The sequence below is a fragment of the Haliotis asinina genome, chromosome 2 (genome assembly GCF_037392515.1).
Source record: "Haliotis asinina isolate JCU_RB_2024 chromosome 2, JCU_Hal_asi_v2, whole genome shotgun sequence".
Taxonomy (NCBI): Eukaryota; Metazoa; Mollusca; class Gastropoda; order Lepetellida; family Haliotidae; genus Haliotis; species Haliotis asinina.
Genome location: NC_090281.1, coordinates 96,534,354 through 96,552,920, shown reverse-complemented (window position 1 = coordinate 96,552,920; position 18,567 = coordinate 96,534,354). Strand labels below are relative to the sequence as shown.

The following is an 18,567-nucleotide window of genomic DNA, read 5'->3' as shown; positions in this document are numbered from 1 at the left end:
GATCTTTCTATGTTCATTACAGTGCACTTCATGATGTTCAGGGGCAGGTGGGTAGGGCAGTGGTTTAAGTGTTTGCTTGACATGGTGACGACCCTCCTTTGATGCCCCAAATGGGTACAATGTATGAAGCCCATTTGTCAAAAGGTTTGACTGACGGGATCATATGGTCATGTGATCAATGCTCAAGATATATCAACGAACATTATCAGTGTCTGTTTCAGGAATTGTGTGTAGGAATCAACTCGTTGGTCACATGTCACAGTGCTTTGTAGTAGGGCAGATAATGGAAAAATCATTCACTTTGTGATACAAGCAAAACAAAATTTGCACATATGTTCCCTTTGGTATACTTACTGAAAAAATATAGTTGGCCACTCAAAATTCCAGGATTCCATTTATATTACACTATATTTGTTTCGGTTCCTGAAAGCAGAATCTCTGCGTGATTTTCAGTGTATTTGTGTCTCAGTGTGTTAATTAAGGTATTGATTATGCTATGTAGCAAATATGTTTAATTTTCCTTATCCTGACTCATGCTTATTGTGCTTGTCTCCTATCCGAACATAGTGGAATACTTGAAACCCTTCTTTAAAGTGTATGTGAAATCAGTGATCACCCAACCAATAACCTCCTTTGAACCCATGCATTTCGCACGCAGACCAGTCACATGACATGCCATGCTCTTCACTCTCTCCTTATTCGCCCTAGAAGGCAGATGTGAGGGCACTTGGGTCCCAATACGGCACATATCCTTTACTAGTTTTGGCCTTATAATCAACTAAATTACAGCTGTTTTTGAGAAAATTATTACCAAATTGTGCTTAATTTGTTTACCTTTTTAACATAACATTTGATGAAAACTTGTGTGCGTTGCTAATATCAGTTTATGTGGTTGACCCACCTTATATTGTCCTTCTTGGACTGATGATTGCTCTTTCAGCTCACAAAGAGTCACATTGTATCCTTTGTCCAAATTTAACTATTCAACTGTTCAGTAGTTATATATTTGCTGTTCTTAGGCATGCAAAGGATTATAATAGAAGGCATAGCCAAGTCATGTAGAGTAGAAATACTACGGATGCGTCAAACGATGAACTTGCTATTTGATAACTAGTAGGACACTAGTACATCTAAAACCACACGAAGTTGTCACAAGACACTTCATTGACAAAATACAGAATGAAAGTTGAAAGTATACATGTCTACAGTGCCATTTTTCACGTTCCCATGGGGTGTTACAGGACATAAAATGAAGACAACCAGAGAATCCAGGAAGTGGCATGGCCCACCACCGATTCCATCGGATTCTGTCAAGCATAATAAGCATCGGATTCCGTCAAGCATAGTAAACATGAGTCAGGATAAGGAAAAATATGTAATATTCTAATTAAAATTGATATTTTTACTTATTCTGACTCCTGAGGTCAGCCCTCCCATCCTCCCCTCTCATCACACTCTGGATCTCATTGTAAATCCAGGTGTTGGGCTGTTTGATTCGGAGAGGATGGCAAGCATGGCCAGTCATGTGACCAATTTGTGCGCAGTGCACTTGCTAAAGGAAGGCTACTCGTGTTGAGTATGTCGTCTTCATAGTGTTCCACTATGTTCGGATAGAAGAAGGAGAAAACCATATTAAGCATGAGTCAGGATTAGTATAAAATATCAATTTTAATTAGAAAATTATGTCTTTTTCCAATATAACTCTTCTCAGAAAGCACATTGCAATGCATACTGTTTGAAAATCATATTACTATAGACCAGTATACCGGTAATACCATGCAGTCCAATTCACAGAATGTTAATTAGACACTCACTTATGACTCATTCTCAAAACATTATGTGGAAAAATTCTGGCCATGTGTTTCTTTTTTTGAGTAGTAAATATTTAATTAAACATTCTTTGTGAATCTGTTAACTGCCAAATGTTCTGTGCCACAATATTTCTTGTAAGAAAAATGTGTAAGTATTGTTTACAGGAATACAGACAAGAGGTAAACAAACAGCGATATTGTATTATGTATCCTGATCGTAGATTCATTGTGTTATTTATACATGTATTATATTGCTGCAATATTTTCATGTTATATAATCATTTTATTACTGCAGTATTTTCACCCATTGCCTTAAAGGATGTCTCTTTAAAACACATTTATTGATCAATATCGTAGTGATGAAAATCTGTAAAGAAAATCTAGAGAAAACCAAAACGTCTGTGTGATCAGTAGCAGTCATCTTGAATTGGCCAATCGGTTTTCTTCAGTATGCATCTTTGTTGAGTAAACTTACCAGTTTTGGTCTTTTAACATCTAAAACTTCAGGCAGCACCAACATTTAATGTAGACTTGAGTTACGACAAAAAATAACAAAATATGAAATTTAATCTTCCCATATTCATATAAATCTACCCATGTAATGTATTATTTGTCTGTTATTTTTCATTGAAACATTTTTCTGCAAGTAAACTAAAGTGGAATTACACATCTGGTTGAAAAACATCTGCCAAAAATGATAATATGTTTGTATAACCAGTGGCAGCCATCATGAAAAATGGCAGCCATCTTGGATTTTTGATTGGCCAACATTATTTTCTTAATAGGGAGCCAGTGGTGAGCAATAATGCCAATTTTGGTACACGTTGTATTTGTATCACAAAGTGAACCATTTTGCCAATTTTTGTCTGCAATCCACCCAACTATTGTGAGTGTGCTTGTGATTCAGGAAGTATGTGAAAGATGAGAAGACAGTCCGGGAGGACATTGCACGTATGTCCACCAAGCCCATGCTGAAGGTACAGGAGGATGTTGCAGCACTCAAGCAGTTGCTCTCTGTCGTCTCAAATGGGCTGCAGAGAAATGCCTGTGCTGTGGACAAACTCAAGAAAGAAATGGCTCATGTAAGAGACACTCTGAATAAGATGGATAGTGAAGTAGACTTGTTACCCCAAGAACCTTGTTCAGTTCTTGATGTAGTGTTCTTGTAGTCTTGGTACCTGGCCAATTTCCCATCTGAGAAATGTTTCTAGTTCCAACATGCTTCTCAGCAAAAGAACCAACAGTGTTTTGTTAGTGACATATGATGGAATAGATTCTGGTCTGCTCCTTAATGAAACTGATAACTGGTAACTGTACCTGTTGACATGGGCTGTCATTTCTTGGGACAGTGTCTGAGATTGCAACTAACTAGCAGCAAGTATTTTGGTTTACAGTTGCTTCAAATACAGTGTTTCATGGCAAAACTTGACAAGGGATAGAGTAAACTGTATTACATATCTAATCAGCCCTCTTTGTAACCCAGTGCTTGCCATAAAAGGTGACTCAGCTTGTCGTAAGAGGCGACTAACGGGATCGGGTGGTCAGGCTCGCTGACTTGGTTGACACATGTCATCGGTTCCCAATTGCGCAGATCGATGCTCATATTGTTGATCACTGGATTGTCTGGTCCAGACTCGATTATTTACAGACCACCGCCATATAGCTGTAATATTGCTGAGTGCGGCGTAAAACTAAACTCACTCACTCACTCACTCTTTGTTACCCAGGAGCTGAAGAATGCTGAAATGGCCCAGAGGACCAAGGACATACCTCCAGGACTACAGTATGAGAACACAGCACCAACCATGTAAGTGTGTTGTACAGGAGCACCTGCCATGTAAGCATGTTGTACAGGAGCACCTGCCATGTAAGCGTGTTGTACAGGAGCACCTGCCATGTAAGCAAGTTGTGGAATTGCAGAAAAACACAACAGATCCCCTGTGATGGATTGTGATTACATAATTTTATGATGCCAGAGCCTTATTTAGAGAGTTATTGAGGATCCTTTCATGAAGCAAACTTTACTTAGGTTAACTTTAACTTTAGTCGCATTCTTTAACATTGTACTAAAGTTACTTAAGTGACTTATGATCACCTTAGTGCTTTGCGAAAAGAGCCCTGGGTCACATGGAACTACAGTATAACTATAAGATTCATCATCTTTCCCGTGTTACAGCTACTTCCAGCAGCTGGTGGAAGAATTTGAAGGAAGAATGATCACATACCGCCAGCAGATCGAGACATTGGAGAACCATCTGGCAGCCCTACACCAGCCCACCAGACACTCTCCAGCTGGTACACTCACACTCTCTATACTGAACCTGTTCAGTTACATTTTCAACTCACCTTACCTCTGGTAATGTTTATATTACTTTGCTTATCAGATACAAAGATAGCAAAACGTGATCAATAAGTGCCCTTGTATACTGCCATGAAACCTGTAAAGTGTCAGATGGCAGTGCCTCTGCTTGCTGGACGAGACTGACATGTTTTTGTATTGGATGAGCAAAGGTAATATGCACATTATCATGAAGTAGGAAAAGCAGTTAAATGTCCAAAATATTTAGAATTTTTTAACTTACCTTACCATAGGTCTTATGCATATTACCTCAAGCTTCGCTAGTAGAGATCAGACAGACGTTGATTCGCCATTCCCTGAATGGCTACCTCGTATAATCTACGGATGTAGTCACGGAGGTGACGTGATCTCCCTACTCGCGGGAACGCGAGCCATCCCAAAATTCACTTTTACTTCTAGCGTTCGTCTGATCAGACGTGTTTGTTTCGCTCGTAGTTTTCTATTGTGTTGAATAAAGTTGTCGTTCAACAGGTAGGTGTGTGTTGTTTCCCTAGGTGTGTGGTTAGTTAAATTGAATTTTACTTCACTTACCTTGCTACCTCGTGTTGTAAATGTTTCCTTTTTTCTCACTTCGATGTGGGTTTTCCTGCGTCGTTTGTGAGGTGTCATGGCGGGCTTGGAGGTTCTTTATTCCGTCAGGGATACTTCCTCCATCTGTTCTGCTATTTTGTATGGTATTTCCTCCCGGTTTTTGCCTTTTTTCATGTGTTTTTTGTCCCACGTGGCATGTTTCGCAGGTAGCCATGTTGGTTGCTAGCCGTCGCTGTCGCGAGCTTACAGGCGTACCCACTTTAGGTTGGGGGTGCGCTCTTGCTGCATTTTTTCTGTAGGGGTGTTTTTCGTTTCAACCTCTAGCGTTATTGTTTATTTCACGCTTCGGGTATGTTTTTATCTGTTGCAGTTAACTGTGTATGACTATCTGCAAGGGGCAGAAGTCAGCCAAGGATCCCCACCCCTGGTGTCCGGATTGTGCATCACAGACCTGTTCCCTTGACAGCCGCTGTCAGCATTGTACAAGTCTTTCAGTGGCGGATTTCAAGACCTTTTTAGCTGTCCGTAGGAAGAGGTTTACTCAGCGGAAGAGGAGAATGTCTTCCCCAGCTTCTTCATTAGGTTCCTTACAGGATGACCCGGAGCTGCCTACCTTTACAGCACCAATGCCGACGTCTGGTTTGGAGCGCTCATCTACGACGCCGGTTCGATCGTCTCCGGAGCCAATTCGCTTGGACGCCTTTGTCGACTTATCACGTCCGGACGCCTTGGCGCACCCAGAAGTTCAGAGGCTTTTACGGTCTCTCCTGACGCCCAGCACTTCTACTAGAGAGCCAGCGCAGACCTCAGCTGCTGTGCCAGCGCCAATGTCAGCGCCTACCTTGATTCCCGAACTTGTTTCAACGTCAACGCCTACGCCTATGCCAGCACCGACGCCTACGCCAGCGCCTATGCCCACGTCAGCGTCCACAGCCTTGATGGGGACACCTTCACTGGTTCCAATACCAGCACCTATACCTACGCCAGCGCTTGTTCAGACGCCGGCTCCTGTGCCTCCCCCAGCGCCTTACCGGATCCCCAGGATTTCTCACACGCTATCTAGAGAAGAGGTGCTACAACGTCAGCTAGACGAGGAGCACGCTCGGCGCTTAGAAGCGGAGCGCTCGAGACGCAGATCGCGGTCCAGATCTCCGAGAAGTCGGCGCTCCCGTTCTCCCCACCGTAGTCGGCGCCGGCGCTCGCGCTCATGCTCACGCTCTCCTATCGATCCATGGAGGATTCTTATTCCAACAGGAGTAGACGGCGCTTCCGTTCGCGATCCAGATCTCCTCGGCGCTCTTCCAGAACCCGGCGTTCACGTTCACCAGAGGCCCCGCGAGTTTCACTGAAGGATTCTTCTACTCGGACGCCATCTACCTCTTCCACCCAGTGGCGGGAATCGACTTCAGTCTCTTGGGAAGATTTGGAGGAGCAACACTTCTGCCCTGACTATGAAGAAGAGGCAGGTGTAGGCGAGGATGATGGCACCTATCTACCACTATCGGCAGTGTTTGAGTGGATTGCTGACAGGCTACCTGACGTCCTTCTCCGTCAGTCGATCCTAACAATCCGGCGTCCATCCGTTTGTCCCCGGAACTACTCATTCCACCTCATCCTATGGTGGCGGATGCAGTGTCTCTCCTGGACGAGGATTTTGCCAAGCTGTCTCTGAATCCTACAATCAAGGCGTCTAAGTCAAGGAAGTCTGATTACAAGATCCACAGCCTAGACTTCACAGATAATGGTGCAGCTCAGGACGACTCACTCAAGCGCTTGTCAAGTTCTTCACTCTCAGCTTATAAAGTGCAGGACTCCAAATAAGCAGCTATTGACACGGAACTCAAGCGCATGCTTAAACCTATTTCGGCGTTAGCCTCGGCTACTTCAGCGGCTGCAGCAGACCTATCAGAGGACAACGCCTCCAGGGTGGATCATCTCACGACGATCTTCCAGTGGCAGGGCAAAGTTCTTCACTTACGTGCGGCGTTGGCTATGACTACTTCGGTTCGCCACTCCGGCTTCCTGGATGCATGTAATTGGCAGGAGGAATTTAAGCGCCACTTACTTCGGGCTCCCTTCACTTCCAAGTTTCTGTTCGCCGACAAGATTCCAGATGTTTACAAGTAGCACGCGGGATTAACGAACACTGTAGTCGCGCTGTCTACCTTTGAGGCGCTTGGTTCTGCCTTTCGTGGCAGAGCCAGAGGAAGTGGAAAGAAGCGCTATATTCCCAGGAGGGAATCCATCCGCTCCTCCTTTGGGAGGGGACGTGGCCGCACCAAGGGTAATGACGCTCAGCGGAAGCCCCAGGAGCGCAGCCGGGACACCCCCTCGACGCCAGGGCGAGGCAGAGGCAAGCGCCCCTACTCTGGTCGCTGAAGCCATGGATGTCTACAACTGGGACCTCCCACCTACAGTCGTACCTGTCCATCCGACTCCAGTAGGTGGGAGACTAGGGATCTTCTGGCCCAACTGGTCATTCCTAGAGGATCCGTTTGTAAGCAAGATTCTGAAGTCCGGCTACAAACTGCCATTGGTCGAGACTCCACCGCTGACATCTACTCCCCAGTCGCGGATATATCCTCAACACCAACTAGCTCTCCTAGAGTCCAATATCGACATCCTGTTATCCACGAGAGCCATAGAGACAGTGCTGGATCCCCACCGCTCCCTGGGGTTCTACTCACACATCTTCCTGGTGCCAAAGAAAGATTCCGACAAGATGCGCATGATTCACAACATGGCGGTCTTCAACAGACAGTATCTGGCCGACCCTCCTCATTTCCGGATGACGTCCCTAGAGCAGATTCGAGCCAAATTGTCTCCTGGGGCTTGGCTAACCAGTCTGGACCTACAGGACGCGTACCTACATGTTCCCATACATCCGCGTCACAGGAAGTACCTGAGGTTCGTCTTCAACGGAATACATTACCAGTAGAGGGTGCTTCCGTTTGGTATTTCTACGGCCCCGTGGCTTTTCACATGCATCACGCTTCCAGTTACCAGGTTTCTACATCTAAGGGGAGTGGACTTCGATCCATACATAGACGACTGCCTTCTCAACCACGGCAGTCCTCTACTGCTACGCAAACAGTTGGACTTCTCCACCCGCCTGCTGCATCAACTGGGTTGGATGGTCAACACCAACAAGTCACATCTGGAACCAACTCAAGAACTGACCTTCATCGGGGGATTATTTTTAACGAAGGACAATCTTGTCAGGGTCCCTCCAGATTGGTGGCTGAAGATTCTGGCGTTTGCGGATCGAGGTCTCTCTCAACCCATGACCCTCAGAGAGTGGCAGTCAGTATCTCTGGTGGTGGATGGTAGAATCGAATGTCTGCGCCGGCATCTGTTTGGAAGACTCCAGTCACGACCACGAGTTGTTCGTGGATGCGTCCCTGCTAGGGTGGGGCGCCCATCTGGCGGGCCGAACGACCTCAGGGGTGTGGTCTGACGCCGAAAGGTTGTGGCACATCAACAACCTGGAATTGCAAGCCGTCATTCTAGCAGTTCGCCACTGGCTACCGATTTTGTCCAACACCAAGCTCCTGGTGGCGTTGGACAACTCCACAGTCGTCTGGGTTGTCCGGAATCAGGGCACGACCAGGTCCAAGCAACTCCTAGAACAGATGTTCGTGTTAGCAGATCTGCTAGATAGCAACGGGATCACAATCAGGGTTCGGCACATACCCGGCTGCAAGAACATTCTGGCAGACGCGTTGTCGTGTCCAGGCAGACCTTCACCGACGGAATGGATGCTTCATCCAGACATGTTTCGTCAGATTTGCCTTCGTCACGGGAGACCCCTGGTGGACCTCTTCGCCACCAGCTTCAACCATCAGCTACCAACTTACGTATCTCCCGTACCGGCTCCACAGGCTTGGGCAGTCGACGCTCTATCTCTGTCGTGGGAGGGTCTAGACGCGTACGCTTTTCCACCACCCGTTCTTCTCCCAGAAGTGATTCGCAAGATCAAGCAGACACAGAACCTGAGACTGCTTTTGGTCGCGCCCTGGTGGCCAGCCAGACCGTGGTTCCCCGATCTGCGACGCCTCGTCAACCGAGATCCAGTTCAGCTTCCAGATTGGCCACACCTCCTTCGTCATCCGCACAGCCAACAACTCCATCCAGATCCGCTGAGATTCCATCTGCACGGCTGGACCATTTACAGAAGGCATTAAGGGCGAAAGGCTATTCCTCGCGTGTGGCGAATGCCATATCCCGAGCTCATCGGACATCCACCAGATCCCTCTATGATGACAAGTGGCGCTCATTTGAAAGCTTTTGTGCTCAGAGATCACAGGATCCCATGACAGCTTCCCCACAGTTCGTGGCGAATTTTTTGATGTTTCTACGTAATTCCAAGCATCTCAAAGGGAGTATGTTGGGTACCTACTTGTCAGCGTTGAACTCCGTCTTGGCGGTCAAGACGGATCGTCAGATTTCTAAAGTTCCAGAACTGGTTGCCCTGCTGAAGGCGTTCAAGTTGGAGGACCAGAAGGTCAAGTTCCGCCCTCCAGCTTGGGATCTGAATGTTGTTTTGCAACACTTGAGAGGCCCCCCATATGAGCCCCTAGAGGATGCTTCTTTCGAGCTGTTGTCCAGGAAGACGGTCTTCTTACTTGCCCTAGCTACGGCAGCTAGAGTTAGTGAGATTCATGCCCTGGATGTCACACAAGTGCGTTTTGAACAAGCTAGGCATGGCCGAGTCCACTTGGGGTTGCTGTGGGACTTCATTGGCAAGAATCAGCTTCCCGGTCAACCGGATAGATGGTTCTCCATCCCGCCTTTATCGACCATCCTCGGACGACATGATACGGAGGAGGAGTTCCTGTGTCCAGTCAGGGCCCTTAGATATTACATCCAGAGGTCTGCCTTGAAGACACATTCCCGAAAAAGACTGTTTATCCCTTTTTCTTCATCGTGCAAGGGGAAAGTTAATAGAAACACTATTGCTCTGTGGCTTCATGCGACTATCCTGGCGGCGTACGATGCCAAGAAACTCCCCCATCCGACGGCGAACAACCCCCATGAAATTAGAGCTCTGGCGTCCACTATGGCCCTCCACAGGAACTGTACGGTGCCACAGATTATGGAGGGTTGTTTTTGGAAGTCGTCCACTGTTTTTGCCTCACACTACCTGAGGGACTTGGCTGTCGAGGACATGGAGGGGCTTCAGTCTTTTGGCCCATTGGTGGTTGCACAGCAACTCACCCGGCCTTCCGCCCATTAGGTAATTTTGTTGTTCTTACCTTTGGTCTTAAGATTAACCTCACCCTCTGGGTGCGTCGGTTTCTCTTTGGAGTTCCCCTGGGTTATCCTTTGTCCTGTTTCCAGGTTTGCCCTGTGATGTTGGCATTGGTCTCCCGGGTCTCCTGTGCATGTGCTTGGTCTGCTGAAGAGTTGAAGGTCCGCCGAAGTCCACACCACCGTCCTCTCTGTCGAAGCCATATGCATAAGACCTATGGTAAGGTAAGTTAAAAATTTATTAAAATCTAAATATTTTAGATATTTAAATACTTACCTTACCATAGGGCGGTGACTCCCTCCCAACGCTGGATGCTCCTCCCCACTTTGGACTCTTCGAACCTTTCTTTCCTGCTGCCAGTAAAAGTGAATTTTGGGATGGCTCGCGTTCCCGCGAGTAGGGAGATCACATCACTTCCGTGACTACATCCGTAGATTATACGAGGTAGCCATTCAGGGAATGGCGAATCAACGTCTGTCTGATCTCTACTAGCGAAGCTTGAGGTAATATGCACAAGACCTATGGTAAGGTAAGTATTTAAATATCTAAAATATTTAGATTTTAATAATTTTGGCAATATTCTATATTTCTATAGACCTGTTGTTGCTACGTCTGGTGCTGTCTGTCACGTCAAGACTTAGATAAAATATCTCGCCAGCTGTCGGGGGTTTATCAGAGAATATGGAGTGGTTATCCTTTGTTGATTAATGTGATATGTCTTGATGTAGATTCTTTGTGTTATTGAGTTCTGGTTTTCCTGAACTGCATGTTATCGATGTGTTTTTGCCAGCAGTAATTTTCATATTTTCATCAGTCATATTTTACGTTTCATCCAGGATTAACTAATAACAATATGGTCATTAGATTTGTTAGAATGTCTTCCTTCAGTGATATCCACCTTGTCACTCCAGTCATAATGTGTTGTGTGTTTTTGTTTTGCTGCAGAATTGATAGCTCTGATGAAGAAGCTGCACGAAACCTTCATCGCACTCGCTGCTCAACTTCATCAAGTCAATGAAGCTGTTAAGGTTAGGATTCATCCTTGACAATCTATGGTTGTTTCCGGTTACTTTGAGGATCAATGTTATAAACAACCAAATAAAGTAACTTCACTCACAGATCAGAGAAACTTTGCACATATACTTAGGCTGGGGCTTTTAGAACACTGATCTTTTGGTGACCTGATACAAGGTCAAGGTTACAGACCTTTACAGACTTCAAGGGAACTGTCATATCTGCTTTGCATGCAGTGCAAACATTTTTCTCATGTATTTGGTCTTGGCATCTCAGTTCATCTCCTGATGCTTGTTTCTTCAGACACAAAAGGAGCACTACTTGAACTATAGAAAGATCTTCCATGGAGACACCAAGAACATTTTTGAGAAACAACAGAAGGCTGCCGTTACTGTTCCCCCTGCCCGTACCCTGGACCCAGCTGGACCCACACCGTTCACAGGGATGACCAACGCTGCTGCAGCTGCCATGGCCTCTGTCCTTAATAGATCACAGCAGCCAGCAGGTCAGCCAATTTCCGTAGATTTTTTGGAACCCTTTCTCTACTCTGTTGCCATTTTGACATTAATGATTTAATGCAAACTAGACCATCTGGAATATGCAGTGATAAAGTTGATTCACTAACATAATAGATAAACTTAGCTTAGTTTTTATGTGCTTTACTACTTTACTGCAGAATGCTAAGTATGCTTATCTTTATCATGTACTCAAACTTCAGCTGTTACTATGTTATCCTTTTTGTCAACAGGTGCCCCCCCTGTAGTTGGACTGAGTACTGGTACACTAGGTGGCACTGCTAGTGGACTTGGAACGTCAACAATGGGAGCTTCAGGAGGGCTTTTTGGAGGCACAGGTCTCAATTCTACAACAGGTATGTTGGCCAATGTATGCTCCAGTATACTCTCTCACTACTGTAACAAATGCTGTGCTTTCTCTCTCTGGTGATGGTGGGTACGACCTTCTGTATGCAGGGATGAAAATGTTCATTTAATTAAATTCTTTCCCTACCACAGGATGGTGGATAATGCCAGAATGATATCTGGAGATCTTCAAAACTGGTTTTTGGACTTCTGGTGGGTAGTGATGTGTGTCATCATTGGTGGGTAGGGGATTACTTTGTCATCATTGCTAGATGGGTGGCTGTGTATGTCATCAATTGTGGATGGTTGTGTACGTTAAAACCGGCGGTGGGTGGTCACGTATATCAAAGATGATGAGTGATTGTGTATGTCAACTCTGGTTGGTGGGTGGCTGAGTGGATGGTTTTAAACATCAGCAATTGTGGGTGGATGGACACAATGTGTCAACTCTGGGGATGGGAGGGGGGTGGTTGTGTATGTCAGCACTGGATGGTGTGTTGGTGGTCACATATGTCCATAGTTCTGGGTGGATGGTCAAGTATGTCATCACTGTTGGGTATGTGGTCAAGTATTTCAACACATGTGGGTAGGTCATGTGTGTCAACGCATGTGAGCGGGTGGTCATATATGTCATCACACGTGGGTGGGTGGTCATATGTATCAACACATGTGGGTGGTCATGTATCACCATGTGGGTGGGCGGTCAAATGTGTCGTCACACATGGGTGGGTGGTCATATATGTCATCACATGTGGGTGGGTGGTCATATGTATCAACACGTGGGTGGGCAGTCAAATGTGTCATCACACATGGGTGGGTGGTCATATATGTCATCACATGTAGGTGAGTGGTCATGTACGTCAGCAGTGGTGAGTGGTGAAGGCATGTTTAGCAATAAAGCTTTGTATTTGTTGAAAATTTGGTTTGGTTTACATTATAGCTTAATGTTAGCTATTTTGGTGTATTTTGGTGAGGAGGGGGGTAGCTGTTGACGATATTGAATATCTGAAGTGTACCCTTTAATCCCTGTATTCTTCATATATATTTTCCTTCTATTTTGTAAGCTGTATATCGAATTTAACTCAAACTTTTCCTGTCAGTTGCCCGTCAGACGTATGGCCATGTTTGTACGAATGATCTTCAAAGCATTCCAAACACATCTTGAAGTACAGGAACATTTAGATAAATTTAATTTAAATCAGATTTATGCATGATAATATTGTATGTATGTTTATATTTTGTAAGTTTTGTGTATGTCCTGTACATGTTAATTAAAGGCATATTTTGTTGATAAAAGATTGTTCTGTTAATTGCATGTATAGAGTATAGTGTGGCATTTATGCAAAGAGTGTTTGAATCAATGTTCACTGATTAAGATTTGTAAAACTAATTTTGATTAGAGTTTTTACTATTAGTATTACCATTTGATGAATGGAACATGGTATTTACAAGAAATTGTGTTGGGTCCGTACACCATGGACATATGTCTCATAGATAACTCTTCAACAGTCCACCACTGTGCAGACCGTATCAAATCTGACTTGGTATCACTTATCGACACTCAAATCTTACATCATTACACTTGAAGGTCCCTTGAATTATTAAACAGAGTATTTGATTCTATTTTTTTCCTTGTCCAGGGTTCATACAATCTTGAAAAGCCTGGAATTAGGGCACTTAGCCTGAGAAAGCCTGGAAAATATTTTTTTGCCTTTAATAACCTGGAAAAAGACTTAAAAGCCTTGAAAAAATTTCCAGTTAACATGGTTAAAGCTTGAAGTGAAGATTGTGTCTGCTAACCCATTCAACTCTGTAGGCCAGTGTTCCGAGCAAGTCTCTAGTCCCCAGACACCATAGGCTGGTAAACTGGGCAAGCAGAAGTCACATAAAAATTATGTGCAATTTTTGAAACCTGACTAGCATTAGCTGTGAGCTGTGTTTGAGTATGGGTTATTCATGAACATCTTGCCTCTTGCTTTGAAACTACCTTTCTAAACTGATATGTTCAGCATCTCATGGGAACACTTTCTAGTCAAACAGACTATCAGTGCTCAGAAGTTGTATTTCTTATAATTTTCATTAGATTTACTTATATAATTGCTTGTCTTATTTGCCTTAATTTTCCCAGAAAAGCCTTGTAAAAACCTTAAATATTGATTTTGAAATTCTGTTCGAATCCTCTTGTCATGTACAAGAATTTCAATTTATCTAACAAGATCAGTAAGTGCCTTTAGCAGAGACAACAGCAGCCTTTGACCTTTTAAAAGATCATCACCAAATTTGAATCTTAAGGAAGTTTTTCGGAATGCAGTCAGTCAGTTTTCAAGAAATATTGACTGATCTGAGATGGGTATAGTTGAAAAATATCTCCTTTTTCTATGAAGTGGTGAATTCACTGTGTTTGTGGTGGATGGTTCAAATAGAATCTCTTCCTGAAACTTGTTTACCTATGGCCTGTTATGTAGCTAGCTATTTCCTTCTTCTGCGTATAGGCCTGTCAGGGTCGGCTCCACAGTTGAGCGGACTCTCCTCTCTGCTGTCTTCTTCTGCCGTGGCTACACCAGCCACAATCAAGCCTCTAGGTTAGTGTGGTAAGCGTCCTCACTGTTGTGCCAAACTAACTTCCTTAAACCTATCTGTATGGTGAGCTGCATCCTTGTGTCAGACTCTCTGTTGTGCCAGACTAACTCTCTCATGCCTACTTGTATGGTGAGCTGCATCCTTGTGTCAGACTCTCTGTTGTGCCAGACTAACTCTCTCACGCCTACTTGTATGGTGAGCTGCATCCTTGTGTCAGACTCTCTGTTGTACCAGACTAACTCTCTCACGCCTACTTGTATGGTGAGCTGCATCCTTGTGTCAGACTCTCTGTTATGCCAGACTAACTCCCTTGAACCTGTTTGTACAGTGAACTGCCTCCTTGTGTCAGATTTTCTGGTGGGCAAGACACATGGTTGTGGCTAGCATCATCTTTGTTGTGCTAGACGCCTTGCCTTCAAACCTGTGTGACAAACTCCCTTGTCCCTGTTTGACATAATACTGCTAAAGCAGGGTACCTTCCAGAACAATGTCTCTCCTCCACGATTGCTGCCCCTGCCCTCACCTTGTATGATTCTCTAGCCTGTGTTGTGCATGAATTGCTGGTAGTCAGACCTGGTATCATGTGTAATACATGCATCACTGAACATTTTGTCTTCTACTTACTATGATCATGTCAAGTGCTCATGTTGATTTTGTACAATTCAGCAAATAATCGTGTGTCTGTATGTGTGTTACGGTGGCATCAAAATGGAGGTGGTGGAGATCAAAAAGAGGGTGCAGGGATCACTGGGGACACAGTCATCATGGTCATGATTAAACTGAGAATGCTGCTGTACCAACAACTAAATACATGTGAAGGGTTCTTCTAGCTAGAAACCAGTAGGTTTAGATTTGACCTTTTCTGTTTCACACAAAACCTGGTGATTCACTCAAGAAAACTGAACATGGAGAGTAACATTTACCATGTCTGCAACTCAGAATCGCTATGATTATGCTAGCTTTGTTGTATTACTGCATCTCATGAACTAGTTTTTGAACATTATTGGAGATTTCTCTTGTTATGGTACACATGCATGTCACACAAGCCAAACACATTTGTCGACAATGGTATTGAAACCTATAATAATAATACAAAGTTCTGTTCTTTGACTATCCCAGGATAAACTGGTCCAGGGCCTCCTTTCATGAAGCTTTAAGATGATCGTAAATCACTTAGGTAATGGGAGTTAGTTAACCTCAGTGAAAAATGCTTCGTGAAAGGAGACCTGGAGCTGGAATCAGCAGCTCTTTTCATGTTACTTTTTAAATTATTCATGTTTGAAAGAAAATTGATCCAAATTCAGTTCCCAAATTCAAACATAAAAATGTCTCACCCATCATGAGACCTAGTGCATCAGTAATTGAATAGAAGCAATTGCCAAATAAGGCAAGTGAGTCCGATTAGGTTAAATAGGGATGACTGTAAGGGTTCAGATTGTTTTCTGAGTGTGTCTAGTAGTCAAATATCAATAATATATGAATGAAAACATGCAATGTTTTCTTCTACATGAGCCAGTGTCATTGCTTGGATTAGCAGGTCAGTGATAGCATAAGATAAGTGAGCTTTGCCAACATGGCATTTGATGCAGAATATTGCTGAGAGGTGCTGTATTAATATTGTCTGTACCCTGATATGTTTTCTGATTAGCCTTTCTCCAACAGAATGTTTGGGTAGTTGTTTCAAAGATGGATCTGGGGGATCAGCCAAGGCTTATCAGACGTGGTTTGAACAGTTTCGCTGATGCATGTCATTGTGTCCCAGTTGTGTAGATTGATGCTGTTGATATCTATTAATTGATTGTTTGGTCCAGAGTCTATTATTTACTAACAGTCATATTGCACATGCATGAATGCTGTTCCAAATATCAATATTCACCACTCATGCCCTTGTTTTACAGGAGGCCTCAACTCCTCGATCTTCAGCATGCCCACAGCTCCAGTGACCAACAGCACCTTCTCCCTCGGTACATCCACCCCACAGACGGCAGGGGTGACCCCCATCCTGGGAGCCACTCCTGGACAATCCACCCTCTCTGCAGGGACCAACAAGCCCTTCCAGCTTCAGAAACCACCTCAGGGAGCCAAACGAGGAAAGAGATAATGAAGTGTGCATCCGATGTTAGGTCTTCTTTTGTATCACTCGGTTCATGGAAAATATACATTGATGTGGAAATAAGACTGGAAATAAAACAAAAGAGTTCAGTTTTAACTTTTCTCTATTTTAGATTTTAAAATTGAGTTGGTAGGATTGGATTAAAACATATAATGTGATTTTTTTGTTTATTTTTCTATTTTTTATTTTACCAGAATATAAATGGAGTAGTGACATATTTCTAACTAACTAACATATATCACATGCTTCTCACCTCATTATGTGTGGCCGAGATATGACAATTGATTTAAGACAAGAAGTATGAACATGATTTTCCACACATCTGATTTTTCAGTTTATCTGTAACCAAGTAATAGAAACATAAATGTCCATTCATTGGGAAATGTTCATCTGTAACATGTGGTGCAAGTAAATGTGCAACTGCAGTCATCATTTTGGTTCTCGGCCTGTAGGGGTGGTGGGGTAGCCTTGTGGTTAAAGAGTTTGCTAGTCGCACCAAACACCCAGGTTCCATTCCCCACATGGGTACAATGTATGAAGGCCTTTCTTGTGTCCCCCACCATGATATTGCTGGAAATAGACATAAAACTAAACTCATTCACTCTCTCCTCAGTCTGTCAGCACCATGACAGGCTTATATCACTTCTTTTAAGTATTGACACAGAGGCAGAGTAATGTCCTAACAAAATCTTAGAAATTATAAAACAGTCTCAACAACATTTGCCACTAGTAAAGTAGCTCTATGGCTCAGTGTGGTTGTGCCTTGGGAAATATATCACGTTGTTACCAAAAGGAAAGGTAATGCTTGTGGGAAAGGAAAGGCTGAGATCCTGTCAGTAATTGGTGGAGGAAGCCATCGTGGAAGCACTATGCTGACAGTAGCATGCATATTGAAAATATGTTTTGTACTATTTGTTTGGATGTATTAAAAATTCAAATGTCTGTATATTTGTGTTCTTTATGGTTATCTTTAATATACCAGTTCAAGATCCACCAAGCCTCAACTGGCAGGTGACATCGGCCCCACAGCACCTCAACTAGCAGTTGACATTGGCCCCACAGTACCTCAACTGGCTGTGTAGGTCAAGCCCAACAACTGGTTGTGGAGGTCAAGCACTACACATGGTTGTGCAGTTCAAGCACTACAAATGGTTGTGCAGGTCAAGCAATACAACTGGCTGTGCATGTCAGGCACTACAAATGTTTGTGCATGTCTAGCGCTACAAATGGTTGTGCATTTCAAGCACTACAAATTGCTGTGCAAGTCAAGCACTACAAATGGTTGTGCAGGTCAAGCACTACAAATGGTTGTGCAGGTCAAGCACTACAAATGGTTGTGCAGGTCAAGCACTACAATGGGAGGTAATAATATCAACAGGCTGCGCCATTGATGCATCCAGGGTATAGTGGAGACTTATCAGAACTTTAACCCTGGAGATATGAGGATGACACCGATTAGGTAAATTCAAGGTCAAAGCAAAGAATATTTCGAAAATATGCTTGTCATTTAGTTCACCTGACTGGAAGTGAAGCGAATTTGTGTCATGGCATATTTACATAAAAAAGTCAATTGTTAGAGCAAGTTTGTTTGAACAAACAAACAGGCGTACATACAATCAAACTGCTCACCATACATGAGCATGCAGTTTATGAAGCACAACCTTACTATGAAGCACAAAAGGTTTGTAACACACTAATCTGGCATCATATGTCACCCTATCCAATTCTCATGATCTGAGATCTGTGCTCATGACGTTGACCACTGGATTGTCTGATCCAGACTCGGTTATTTACAAGTCACCACGATATTGTTGAATATTGTTGAGTACGGCGTTAAGCAGAAAAAAGAATCCCAAACAAACAATGTATATCGTCTTTGACCGGTCGCAGAGAGTATCAGTGCGTCCTAGATTACGGACTGCGTGATGTGGTATCCAAACATCAATGTCATAAATCAAATTGCACATGCTCCTTATTAAATGTAGATCACTGTAACCTATACCTGACATAATAACAGTGACATCACTAGTCATCCAAAAATATTGGAA

At 43.8% G+C, this 18,567-nt stretch overlaps 1 protein-coding gene across 6 annotated transcripts in view; it reads left to right on the top strand.

The window, feature by feature from the left end:
* LOC137274655 (nucleoporin p58/p45-like) overlaps positions 1 to 17,461 on the top strand; it is a 41,931-nt gene extending 24,470 nt beyond the window's left edge. For 2 of the 6 annotated variants that reach the window (XM_067807967.1, XM_067807966.1), the window contains 8 exons: positions 2,719 to 2,893; positions 3,539 to 3,618; positions 3,988 to 4,106; positions 10,898 to 10,980; positions 11,270 to 11,471; positions 11,715 to 11,837; positions 14,319 to 14,408; positions 16,305 to 17,461. In XM_067807967.1, the coding sequence (XP_067664068.1) occupies positions 2,719 to 2,893; positions 3,539 to 3,618; positions 3,988 to 4,106; positions 10,898 to 10,980; positions 11,270 to 11,471; positions 11,715 to 11,837; positions 14,319 to 14,408; positions 16,305 to 16,507 (1,075 nt within the window). In that variant the 3' untranslated portion in view covers positions 16,508 to 17,461. Of the gene's footprint in view, positions 1 to 2,718; positions 2,894 to 3,538; positions 3,619 to 3,987; positions 4,107 to 10,897; positions 10,981 to 11,269; positions 11,472 to 11,714; positions 11,838 to 14,318; positions 14,418 to 16,304 lie in introns of all 6 variants that reach the window. The other 4 variants (XM_067807972.1, XM_067807971.1, XM_067807970.1 and 1 more) reach the window with 2 other exon arrangements.
* Positions 17,462 to 18,567: the final 1,106 nt, after the last annotated feature.